Source organism: Leptopilina heterotoma, unplaced genomic scaffold (genome assembly GCF_015476425.1).
Source record: "Leptopilina heterotoma isolate Lh14 unplaced genomic scaffold, ASM1547642v1 Lhet_88, whole genome shotgun sequence".
Lineage (NCBI taxonomy): Eukaryota > Metazoa > Arthropoda > Insecta > Hymenoptera > Figitidae > Leptopilina > Leptopilina heterotoma.
Genome location: NW_025111191.1, coordinates 1,619,951 through 1,634,082, shown reverse-complemented (window position 1 = coordinate 1,634,082; position 14,132 = coordinate 1,619,951). Strand labels below are relative to the sequence as shown.

At 21.7% G+C, this 14,132-nt stretch overlaps 1 protein-coding gene and 1 long non-coding RNA gene across 6 annotated transcripts in view; one reads left to right on the top strand and one right to left on the bottom strand.

Annotated features, from left to right (window-relative positions):
• The window catches only part of LOC122511646, a 208,359-nt gene that overhangs the window by 72,923 nt on the left and 121,304 nt on the right, over positions 1-14,132 (top strand). The gene's annotated exons all lie outside the window — the stretch shown is intronic.
• The window catches only part of LOC122511643, a 159,738-nt gene that overhangs the window by 24,884 nt on the left and 120,722 nt on the right, over positions 1-14,132 (bottom strand). For 4 of the 5 annotated variants that reach the window (XM_043627021.1, XM_043627020.1, XM_043627018.1 and 1 more), the window contains one exon: positions 1,843-2,672. In XM_043627021.1, the coding sequence (XP_043482956.1) occupies positions 2,083-2,672 (590 nt within the window). In that variant the 3' untranslated portion in view covers positions 1,843-2,082. Of the gene's footprint in view, positions 1-1,842; positions 2,673-14,132 lie in introns of those variants that run through there. The other variant, XM_043627019.1, reaches the window with a different exon arrangement.

The following is a 14,132-nucleotide window of genomic DNA, read 5'->3' as shown; positions in this document are numbered from 1 at the left end:
AAGAAAAATATTTTTCAAAAGGATAGAAAATAGTATGAAATAGAAAAGAGAATATTTCCAAAGAGGAAAAACATTTTTTCCAGAAAACAATACTTTCAAAAAGAGAAAGCATATTTTTTCAAAAAGAAAATTCTTTCAAAAATGAAAAAATGATTTTTCCAGAAAAAAATACTTCTAAAAAGGAAATAAAAATTTTTCAACAAAAAAATACTTTCAAAAAGAAAGGAAAATATTTTTTTGAAAAAGAAAATACATTCGAAAAAGGAAAAACAATTTTTCTAGAACAAAAATCCTACATTTAAAGACGAAACAAATTTTTTTAGATGGAAAATATTTTGAAAAAACAATTTTTCTTGAAAAAAAATACTTTAAAAAAGGAAAAGCATGTCTTTTCAGAAAGAAAATACTTTAAAACAAGTAACGAAAATATTTTCTCAATGAAAAAATTATTTACAAGGGAAAAACAATTTTTTTTTCATCAAGAAAATACTTTCAAAGAATGGAAAAGAAAGAAATGAAGGAAAATGGGTTTTTTAGAAAGAAAATACCTTCGAAAAAGGAAAAGACAAATTTTCCAGAAAATAATACTTTTAAAAAGGAAACAAAATTTTTTTAGAAAGAAAATACTTTTAAAGAAAAAACTTTTCATGAACAAAAATACTTTCAAAAAGTATAGAAAGTATTTTCAAACAGAAAAATCTTATACTTCGGGAAAGAAATCATTTTTACGCAGGGAAAAAACTACTTTCTAAAACAAAAGACCTTCTTTCAAAAGAAAATACTTTTAATAAAAAATGAAAAATATTTTCAAAAAGTTTAAAAATTATTTATTCCAAACGGAAAAGCAATTTTTTTATTTTGAAAATTCTTTCAAAAAGGAAAAGTTTTCAGAAAGAAAATACTTTTAAAAAAGGAATGAAAATGTTTTCATAATGAAAAAATTATTTTCAAAAAGGGAAAAAGAATTTTTTTCAACATGAAAATACGTTCAAAATGGAAGGAAAATATTTTTTTCAGAAAGAAAATACTTTCGAAAATGGAAAAACAATTTTTTCCAGTAAAAAAATACTTTTATTTTGCGTTTAAGAAGAAAATAGAATTTTTTTAGAAATGCAAAACTTTCAAAAACGGGAAAGAAAATATTTTCAAAACAAAAAAAATTTTCCCAGAAAAAATACTTTTAATAGGGAAAAAAAAAATTTTCTCTGAACAAATACTTTTAAGAAAACCCTTTTTGCCCAGAAACGAAATACTTTTAAAAAGTATAGAAAATATTTTCAAAAAGGAAAATCTTACTTCCGAAAAAAAATAATTTTTGCGCTTAAAAAATACTTTTATTTATTTATTTATTTATTTATTTAACATTGGTCCCGCAATTTTGTTTTTTTTAAAAAACAAAACAGATATTTTTAGAAGAAAATACTTTTAAAAAGTTTAAAAATTATTTTCAAAAAGGAATAGCAATTTTTTCAGCAAGAAAATTCTTTCAAATGTAAAAAACTTTTTTTCAGAAATAAAATACTTTCAATAAGGATAGGAAATGTTTGGAAAAAGAGAAAAGTACTTTCAAAAAGAAAAAAAATACTTTTGCTATTAGGAAAAAATACTTTTTCTAGAAAGAAATACTTTTTCTAGAAGAAAATACATTTTCTAGAAAAAAATACTTTTTCTAGAAAGAAATACTTTTTCTAGAAGAAAATACATTTTCTAGAAAAAAATACTTTTTCTAGAAAAAAAAATACTTTTTCTAGAAAGAAATACTTTTTCTAGAAGAAAATACTTTTTCTAGAAAAAAATGCTTGTACCAAAAAAATATTCGAGAAAGAAAAAAATATTTTCAAATAATTTTGAAAAGAATATTATATTTCATTAAATCATAATTTATTTATTACATACAAGGGTAGTATTTATTTATTTATTTATTTATTTATAAACAATTAAATTAACTAGGAGTACACATATTATTACTAGTCGGTTTATTTACAAAAAAAAGTATCGAAAATTTTGTATTATTGACAAATAAAAGAACAACAAAGATTCATTGATAAAAAAATGTTTAATACAAGACGAGACTTACCAGGGTTATGTGGTGGAAGATTCCGGAAGACAATCAATATTCGACGGAATTTTAAAATGTGTATTAAACAGCCTCGAATGAAGATCTAAGAAAGTTGGATAACCTGGTGGAATTCCACCGATAAGTGGAACACGATCAACATACGTTGGTGCACCAAGTGTCTTGAATGGCGTATTGAAACAGGAGTGTTGTAATTCCGGTTTCACTTGGCATAATAAGTCTGGTTTTATCTGATAGGGCATTGTCGATTTTGATGGATATTGTTCCGGCTTTATTTGACACAATAATTCCGGTTTATATTGAAAAGGTACATCGGACTTCATTGAATATTGTTCCGGCTTTATTTGACGCAATAATTCCGGTTTAAGTTGAAAAGGTACATCGGACTTCATTGAATATTGTTCCAGCTTTATTTGTCGCAATAATTCCGGTTTAAATTGAAAAGGTACTTCGGACTTCATTGGATATTGTTCTGGCTTGAACGTATGCAATAAATCTGGTTTAACATCCCTCAGGAACTCTGGCTTCAATTCACGCAGCAAATCTGCATTGTTGTGATGCATTCTTTGTGAGAATTCCATAATATCCTTTCTTGCTGTCAAAACAAAAGAGAAACAAAAGAGATTATTATACAATTTTCGAATTTATTTCTAGGTAATTTATTATTGATACTAATTAATACTAATTGATATTAATAATAATTGATGTTAATTATTATTGATAATTTGCTTATTTTTCATTCATTTAGTTGTATTTTTTTGGGAATTAGTTTAACTAATTTTAATGACAGGCCTCCAAACTCTCGAAATTTGATTATAAATATTATAAAATTTATAAATAGTTATAGAATTACGAATATTGACGAACATTTTGAGATTCAATATGGAGACGCTAATCTCCACCTGAGAACGCCAATGCCACCGCTAGATGGCAGTTCGTCAGCCACCTAGTGGCGACCTTGGCGTTCTCAAGTGGAGAAATTTATTTTAACCCCCAAAAAGTTTTTTTTATTAATACAGGCCTCGCACTCAATAATAATTAATTTTAAAATAGTAGTAAAAAGAAGCTTTAAGACCGAAAAAAGTAGTAAAAAAAACAGCTATTGAAAAATTAAATTTGACAACTAAAAACAACTCGTTTTATATGATTCAGAAAAATCACAAAAATTTAATTCTGCATTTTTTTATAATTTTCATCGAAAATATTTCGATTTTCTTCTACTGTTAATAACTTCAATTATAAATTTTTACAAAATTCAATAATTTTCTAAACTTTAATATTAAATTCTACAAAAATACGATATTTAAAAATAATTTTTAAATTTAAAAAAAAAATTTTAAATCTACAATTTAATTCAATTAAATTTGACAATAGTTCCAAATAATTGGAAATGTAATTTAATCTTTTAAAAATAATTTACGGGAATTCAACTATCTTGAAAACATTTCACAGTTTTTCAAAATACGAATATTTTTAATAATTTTCAAATTAAATTACATTCAAAACTTGAATAATTTTCGTTAAATAAATATTAAAAATTTTAAATATCTATTTATTTATCCACAGAAATTACAATTACAATATTTTAAATAATTACAGTGTAAAATTTTTTTTGAAATTTAACAATTTCTAAAAATTACAACTGTAATTCTTTCAAAATTTAATAATTTTTTTCTTAATTAAATATATTAGAAAAAAAATAATAAAAAATTACAGTTACAGTTTTACAAACAATTAATATTTTTAAAGATTAGAATTTAAAAATCTCTTGAAATTTAATTATTTCTAAAAATTTATAATATAACAGTTCTAATATTTAATTATGAACTAAATTTTTAATTGGAATTCAATTTTAAGTTAATTCTTCATAGAAAGATCTACGAAAATTCAATTATTTATAAATATAAAAATAAATAATGTATTAAATAATTAAATATTTCTTAAAATTGAATTCTTATAAAGAATTTAATCAAAATTTCTTAAAATAATTGAATTCTTTCGAATAATTTTAATAAAATTTTTAAAAATAATTGTATTTTTCGAAGAATTTGTTTAAAATTGTATAAAAATTAATTGAAATTCTGTGAAACGTATAATTATTTATAAAATTAAATTTAAGTCTTGCAAAGAATAAAATTTTTTAAATAGTTGATTTTGTTCGAGAAATTTTATGAAAATTGTATTTTAAGTAATTGAATTTAATTCTATATTTTTTTCTAATTTTCATCGAAAATATTTCGATTTTCTTTTACTGCTAAGAACTTCAATTCTAAATTTTTTATTAAATTTATATTCAAAGTAATTGAATTTATCCAAAGTATTTTATTATTTATATATGAAAATAATTGAATTCCAGCGGAGAACTTTAGTATTTACTTGAATAATTGAATTCTTACAAATTGTTTTCGACGAATTTAATTAAAATTTAATTGAAAATAATTCAATTCTTCTTAGAAAAATCGACGAAAATTCAATTATTTATAAAAATAAAAATAAATAATTTACTGAATAATTGAATATTTCTTCAAATTGAATTCTTCTAAAAGAGTTTTATCAAAATTTCTTAAAATAATTGAATTCTTTCGACCAATTTAATTAAAATTTTATTGAAAATAATTCAATTCTTATAATACAGAATTTTAATAAAAATTTTTTAAAATAATTGAATTTCTGCGAAGACTTTGCATTAAAATTTTCAAATAATAATTGAATTCCCAAGAATAATTTTATAAAAATTCTTTTAAATTAAATAATTGATTTTTTTTGGAAAATGCAATGAAAATTGTATTTTAATTTTTTAAATAATTGAATTATTGCAAAAATTTTATTATCTATAAAATTAATTGAATGTTTACAAAGAATTTTATTCAAATTCTTTTAAATAATTAAATTTGGGAAATTTTATGAAATAATTTGTAAATATTGAAAATAATTGATTTTCTGCGAAGATTTTCATTATTTGGAAAAATAGTTGAATTCTTTGAATTTCTTTGAAACGATTCAATTATTTTTGAAAAATTTTAAGAGAATTTTTCAAAAATAATTGAATTGAAGTTTAAGAAAATTTTTCAAAAATAATTGAATCGTTTCAAGGAAATTAATTTTTTTTTTTGAGAATTATTTAGAAATAAAAAATAGTAACACAAAATTGTCAACTTTTGCTACTATTTTTTATTTTTAAATTCAAAACAATTATTTTAATCAATTTCAATCAAAATTTAATTTAATACTAATTAATACTTGAATAAGTAATTGAAGATTAATTAATTTTTTCAATAATTAATTTAAAGATTAAGTAATTAATTTTTTTTTGAATTTTTTTACTAAAAAGTAAGCTATTATTTGGAAAATTGTTTATAAAAACTAAAAATTCTACACTATCATAAGGCGTATTTAAAAATTTAATGATGAAATAGTGTAATAATGTGCGCTGGCGCGTCTCTAATGGCAAAATTATAAATTCAATAATTCTCGCACCCAGTCATGGTAATAAGAATTTTCTGAGAAACAAGAGAGGCAGGGAGAGAAAAAAATAGCTCGAAACACGTGCAGACCGATCAGAAGAATAATTCTCGAAGCGATAAAATTTTGACTGATAATGGTTGCCCCATCAGTTTTAATTGCAACTTTCTGGGAATCATTTTTTTTATAGATTTCTATACATATATTTATGGTAGAAAACGGAATGGAGATTAATTTCCAAAAATTGATATTCGAAAAGATTTTATATATTTACTTATTTAGGGAAAAAAAGTTTTTTTTTATAGTAAAAAAAATAATTCTTTAAAAATATATTCTTCGTTGAGAAAAATGACTATTATTCTTAGTCACAAAAAATATTAACTAAAAAAATAAATAATTAAATTCTTTTTTATTTTATTCTTCGTTGCTCTCAATACCTCTTGCATTATAAAAAAATCTATATATTTAGTCGCGCATGTTTATTTTAAATACGGTTTAATTTCAATCAACTATTTAAATTACTTTGATATGATTCGAAATCACGCCAGTCAATCTCGTCCACAACAACTTCCTTTGCAAATATTTATTAACGTGACACTGGCATTCAAGTCCGAACACATTAACGGGATACTGATAACGTCTCATATCAAAGTGTGATAATAAAAAAAAAAAAAACATTAAATTCGCTCTCTTTACTCGACTGCATTTTCATAAATTATTAATCTACTTTGTATTTTCGAAAATTCTTCTCTCGATATTTTTATTTTATTGAAAATATTAAAAATTTCCAATACAATATGCAATTTGTAATAAAAATCTAATTTTGTTTTTCCCTGACTTTTCCCTGATTTTCAGAATTTTTCACTGGAAAAAAATTTTTCCCTAAAGAATAATAATTCACTCTAAATCGTTAATTTACCCGAAAATTGATTATAGATTACGGAAAAAAAATGTTTTGATAATTTTATTTGCGAATTTCTTCAAATTTAAATTATTCGAAAACATTTTTTTTAAATATTTAATAAATATTATTTTTTCATATATATAAATTATGATTTTGAAATTATAAATTTCAACCCTTTTAAAATTTGATAATTTATATAAATTGCTACTGTGTCTTCTTGAAAATTATTTTTATGATTTCAATTCATTTTGCTGTAATTTTTAACTGAATTTCGATAAATTAATTATTTTAAATAAGAAAATTAGGAAATTTGGAATTTAAAAAATTTTTTAAATTTAAAAATTAGTTGTACAAAATTGTTAATTAAAAGTATTAAAAATACAGATTTTCGAAAATTTTAATTTGAAACGATTTCAAAAGTGAATTATTTCAAAAAATTTATATTATTTGTAACTTCTCCAAGACGAAAAATCCATTATTTTTTAGAGTTTTTGACTAAAATTAATCTCTAAATCAATTCTTTTTAATAGTTTTCAGAAAATTCTTCTCTAAATTAATTATTTTTAATAATTTTCGGAAAATTATTTTGGGAAATTTTATTAAAATAATACACATTGAAAATTATTGAATTGAGCAAAATTTTTGAAAATAATTGAAATATTACCACGAGTTTTATAAAATTTTTTGAAAATAATTGAATTTGGTAGAAGAATTTTGCTATTTATAAAGATAATTGAAATCTTCACGAGAATTTTTTTAAAATTTTAGAAAATATTTTAATTTTTGTGAAGAATTTTATTACTTTTAAAAATAATTGAATTGTTGTATAATAAATGTTGTTATTTTTTGGAAATAATTGAATTTTGTAGGGAATAAAATTCTTGAAAATAATTAAATTTCTGAGAAGAATTTTGATATTTATCAAGAGAATTGATTTCTTTCGAAAAATTGTGATAAAATTTTTGAAATATTCTTAAATACATATTTAAAAATTCAACTAATTTTAACAAAAAATTTTTAATTATTTTATTATTAAATTATTTTAAATTAAATTTTTACAAAAAAATTAGATCTAATCAATTAAAATTTTTCAAAAAACAAATAATAGAATTCAAAGTTTATTTTACTAATTTTCAATGAAATTTCCTACGGCTATAATAAAACTTACTCTGGAAACAAATAAATGGAAAAATTGATTTTTTAATTAAATTTATTTAAAATTTTCCTCTAACATTACAATTTACTATTAAAAATTCTTATTTTTAGAGTAAATTTCACTATTTTACAATAAATTTTTCTAATTTTTATAGAAAAAAAATTGTCTTAAAAAATAGTAAAAATAATAATTTTTGAACGATAATAGTTTTTCAATTTTGAAAAATTTCCAAACAATTAAAATTTGATCAAATCTTTTGAAAATAATTGAATTTTTGAAAAGTATAAATAAAAATAATGAAATGAATTTTAAATATAAATAGGACTATGATTTCTCAAAAATTTTAATAAGTCCAAAAAGTAAATTTTGAATCTTAAAAAATCATTACCAAAAAATTCTAATAAATAATTACTTTTTAAAAATATTTAATTAATGTAATTTTTCGAAAATGATTGTATTTCTTAAAAGAATTTTTGTATAATTTAAAAAAACTAATTAATTTTTCGATGATTTTTAATTAAAAATTTTGAACATTATTATTTTCTCCAAAATGTTAAAAATTATTCTAAAATGTTATTATTTTTGGAAATAAGTAATTGAAAATATTAAAAATATTGAATTTAAAAAAATTAGAAGCTAATTTTCCTTTTTAAATTTACCTCTGAAGATTTTTTAGTAAAATTTTTGTTAATTCTATTATTTTCAAAATTTGAAATTAAAATTCTTCAAAAGTTGATTTTTAAAAAATTGGAACAAAATACTTGAAATAAATAAATTATTTTCAATTAAATTTTACTTAATTTAATTAATTAAATTTAATTGACTCAATTTTAGCTATTCAAAAACAATTTTTGAAAGATTTGGTTATAGTTATTTCTTGCATTATAAAAATCAAAATAAATTCCACTTTTTTACTAAAAATTTTGGTATCGCAATGAGAATAATGTAATGGTCACTATACATTATTGTATAAATTAAATTTTGCATAAACTTTGAAAGATTTTCTCATAGAATGAAAATGTTTTGTTGTTTTGCAAAACACGAGTAAGTTTTTGTTGCGGTGGATGGAATGGAACATGTTTTGTTGAATTTATATTTGAGAAGAAGCGCGCAACTCTCTCAAAAGACGAGAGCACTAAAATTCGCTGACTCGTAAATTATATTTTAACGGTGTTGCCCTGCATGTCCGCATGCCGGTTTTGGTTCCTTCATTTCTTCTCCAGAGCTCCTCTCTTTGGATACATATATATATTCGACTTTTGCATGGTAGATGAATCTTCTTTTCTGACTGCAAGAAGCTGCCAAACCACTAATTAATATATTCCTCTCCAGATTTCTCTTTTTATAGCTCTTCTTGTATATTACACTGTCCTCATCCTCTCCCCCCCCCCCTCTCCTCTCATTTTTTGACAACTTCTTTGTTCTCTATTTTTTCTATTGCTAAACTATTTTTTTTTCTCTTTTCAAATCGAATTTCTTTTTTTTTTTTACAAATTTTCTTCTCTTGTCAATCGAATTTATTTTTTTTACAAATTCACAGTTTTTCTAATGATATCAAATTGAGAGAAAAAAAGTATCAAAATTTTTTTTTACAAATTTTCTTCTCTTGTCAATCGAATTTATTTTTTTTACAAATTCACAGTTTTTCTAATGATATCAAATTGAGAGAAAAACTGTATAACAAAATTTAATAGTTTGAATTTATTTTTACCTGATTCAAGTAAATTATTTCGCTGAACTCAGGAAGAATTCGATAAATTTATATAGTAGTAATTTGAGGGAAATATTTTTTTTGTTATGATTATACAGTACAGCAGACCCTTCAGGTGCGCATAGGAAATATTTTTTAAAATAGGTAAATAATTATATTTTTAATTATTTTTTTCCGACAAATGGCGAAGAATTTTTCGTACTTATTGTATTATGAGAGGGTAACGGTTTCCGTATAAACGATAATAATTTTCCACGTTTATATATATATGCGTCAAAAACATTTATTATTAATATACCGTTCATGGCAAAGAAATTAGCGCGTGCACCTATATACCTCAGAAATAGTGACTCGCAGCTGCGAGTACTCGGTTTTATACTTTAATTACTTTAACTTCCGGTCCCCTTCCGAGTTTGTAAGAGACGTCACTTCCATCACAAAACTGCTTATTATAATATTCTTCTAAATAAAGGGAAAAAAATGGATAAAACAAGTAAAAAAGAAGAAAAAAGAGGGAAAAGGTGGAAAAAATTAAGTAAAAATAATTCCAGTTGATATATTAGTGATTTTGTAAAAATTTGCAAATTTGTACCAAAAAATTTGAAACTGGTGGCAAATAGAATCGAATTGTTACAAAAAAGATCCGAATTCCTACGAAAAAATTGGAATTCGTAGCACATAAAATCGAATTGTTACCAGAAATTTTCAAATGCCAACAAGTTTCGAATTGTTACCAAAAACTTAGGAATTGGTACCAAATAAAATTGAATTGATACTGAAAGTCCCGAATTCATTTCGGAAAATTTGAAAATGGTACCAAATTGAATTAAATTGGTACCAAAAATTACTGAATTAATATAACAAAAATTTCCGAATTGATACCAAATTGATACCAAAAAAATTAGGATTTGGTACCAAATGAAATTTAATTGGTACCAAAAATTACAAATTGGTACCAAATAGAATCGAATTGTTACCAAAAGTCCCTGAATTTATGCCAAAAAATTTGAAATTGTCACAAAAAGAAATCGAATTGGCACCAAAAATTACCGAATTATTACCAAAATGTTACGAACTGGTACCAAATAGAATCGAATTGTTATACCAAAAGTCTTTAATTTATGCCAATAAATTTGAATTTGGTACCAATTAAAATTAAATTAGCACCGAAAAGAATCGAATTGTAAATCAAAAATTACCAAATAAAATCGAATTGTTACTAAAACAGGGTTGCCACAGGTCAGGGAAATCAGGGAAAAGTCAGAGATTTTTATTAAAGTACTGGGAAAAATTAAATTTGCAGAATTTATAATTAGTTTTATTTTATTTTTTGATATATATTTAAATAATTATTAAAAATAGTGGATTTATAGAAGAATTTTAGTTAAAAGCACTAAAAAAAATTTTATTTTGGAGAAGTTACAATTATTTTCAAAAATCTTTAAAAATTCTAGTCAAAATTTCAATTATCTTTAAAAATAATAAAATTCTTCTCCAAAAGTCAATTATTTTTATAAATAATAAACATTTCACAGGAATTCAACTATTTACAAATTTTTTATAAATTTTTTCGCAATTATTCAATTATTTTCATAAATAATAAAAGTTTTTACAAAGATTGAATTATTTTCATGAATAATAAAACTCATTATAGAATTTCAATTATTTGTATAATAAAATTTTAACCGAATTCCTCGAAAAATGTAATTCTTCTTGAAAATTTTATTAAAATTCGTCGAAAAAATTCGATTATTAAAAAATTTGTTGATAAAATTCTTTATGAGAATTGAATTTTGAAAAAAATTCATTTATTCAATAATTTTTTCTTTTTTATATTTAAATAATTGAATTCTCGTAGAATTTTCTAATAAAAATTGTTTTAAAAATGAATTTCAGATAAAATTTCAGATAAAAAATTAATAATAATTGATAATTGTTCATTTATTTCTTTCGAAGAATTTTAATAAAAATTTTTAAATTAATTACATTTTTCGAAGAATTTACTTAAAATTGTATTAAAAATAATTGAAATCCTGAGAAGAATTTTATTATTTAGGAAAATAATTGAAGTCTTGCGACGAACTTTTATTAAATTTTTTAAAAATAATTGAAATCCTGTGAAGAATTTTATTATTTAGGAAATCAATTGAATTTTTTCAACGATATTTATTACATTTGTTTTAAATAATTTAAATCCTGTGAAGAATTTTATTATTTATGAAAATAATTGAAGTCTTTTGAGAAATTTTATTAAAAGAATAGATTTTAAAAATATTTGAATTTCACCAAAGAATTTAATTATTTGTGAAATGCAGTTGAATTCTTGCAAAAAATGTTTGGAAATAATTACATTTTTTGAGTAATTCATTTAAAATTATATTAAAAATAATTTAAATCCTAGGAAAAATTTTATTATTTTATTATTTATGAAAATAATTGAATTCTTGAAACGATTTTTATTAAATTTTTTAAAACAATTGAATATTTTAAATAATTTTATGAAAATTTAAAAGAAGACTTCATTTATTTCGAATAATTCAATTAAAAATGTATTAAAAATAATTAAATTCTTGCGATGAATTTTTTCTTTTTTTTTTCTTTATGAAAATAATTTAATTCCTATACACAAATGTCATTAAAATTTTAGAAAATAATTCATTTTTTACAAAGAATTTTATTAAAGCTTTTGAAATAATTGATTTCTTTCGAAAAAGTTTTCTTGAGAATTGAATTTCAAAATAATTCGAAGATTATTATAGTTAATTGAATTTATGTGAAAAATTGTATTACTTTTGAAAATAATTGAATTCTTGCGAAGGATTTTATTAAAATTTTTGTAAATAATTTAATTTTTCTTTTTGAAAAATTTTATAGAAATTTAAATTATTATAAAACATAAAGATAGCGATTACTCCGCGAGTCGAAGACTCGTAGTGCTCGACATCTTTATGTTTTATAATAATATTCCTAAAAGTTCTTGAATTTCAAAAGGTTTAAATTTGAGAATCAGAATATTCTTTTTGGTCAGGGAAAAAGTCAAAATTGCGTCTGGAAATCAGGGAAAAGAAAATTAATTTTTTGTGGCAACCCTGTAAATGTCCCGAATTTATACAAAAAAATTTGGATTTGCTACCAATTATTAGAATATTATTAAATTAGTAACAAAAAGAATCGAATCAGAACCAGAAATTACCAAATCGATATCAAAAAATTTTGGCAATACGAAACAAAAAAAATATATACGCACCAAAAATTACGGAATCAACAAAAAAATATCCAAATGACAAAAATCATCAAAAATATTAAATTAAGCGGAAAATTCTAATATTATTTCGCTATTTTCAAACTAACACTGATTTTACAATAAATTTAAAGAATATATATAGTTTGGACGTAAATAAAATAAAGTTTAGTGCAAAATATATTCGAGAAAAACTGTAAAAAAAAACAACAACAAAAAATGTCTGCGAGCATAAAATGGTGAACGGCCCTCGCACGCGGGAGACATAACAGCAGGCGCAGACCGATTTATACGTGCTCCTTAGGTCATGCATGCTCTTTACGATATGTAAAACCGTCTCTCGTATTGTGCATACCATCACACTGCTTGTCGTAAAACTGCCCGTTCCATAACGCCCAACTTTGAAAGACTTTCAAAATAATATTATATACACACTATTCTATATATCGTATACACCATTTTGACATGTATACAACTTCAATATTATTATACTGTAAATTATTCTCCTGTTTTTTTTCAATCAGAAGTCACAGTAAAAATTTCCCCTCTTTTATATTTCACGCAAGTTAGAAAAGAAATTATATTTTTATTTTTCTTTAATAAATCGAAACGAATTATTTTTTTATGCAGTGAAATAAATTTGAAATATAATTAGATTATAGTAATTACTATAATTTTTCATTTTGATAATAATATTGTAAAAATAACATATGAATCGCTATTCGCTCCCACCTTGAGGGTTTTATGTCGAATTCGACATAAAATACGAATTTAAAAATTATAACTAATTTTTTCTTTTTACGAAAATCTTTTTTTTTCATTTATTTATTATTTATAATTTATTTATTTTATGGAATTTAGAAAATCTTCTGGATTTTTAGAAAATGAGTGGGAAATAATTTTTGAATTTTTAGATTTTTGTTGTCGTATAGGTATGATAATGAATTGTGTGATTTTCAAAAAAATTTTTTTTTTTTTTTTTGCATTCGCTAATGCATTTATGCTCCTTTATAATCGCATTTGAAAAATTAAAATTCCCACTTCCACTATTATTCGCAAATGACCAGATTCTTTGAATAAAAAATTGTACTTTGACACTTGCATATATGATAAGATAATCTCTGACTGCATTCGACCTTAAAGATTTAAGTCCACTCTATACATTTTCTCATATAGAGCAAATATATATTTATATATTTAAATTAATAAAAAAAAAATTTAATTACATTCACTGAAGAGACAAAAAAAATTACAAACATAATATTAAATTGGAACAAATAATTCTAAATTGTATCAAATGGGTTCAAAATTGTATCAAATTGGTACCAAATTGTACCAAATTAATACCAAATTGAATCAAATTAATTACAAATTTAATTTACAAAGAACAAAATTATATCAAAATAATACTGAATTGCATGAAATGTTATCCACTCGTTGCAATTTGATACTCTGAAGTTGACACTGTATTCAGATTATTGAAAATTAAAATTAATAGATTGAGAAGGCGAAATTTAGTAGAAATCATGAAAAGGAGTGAAAATTACTGTCTTTTTTTTCATTTACTGATTTAAACACAAT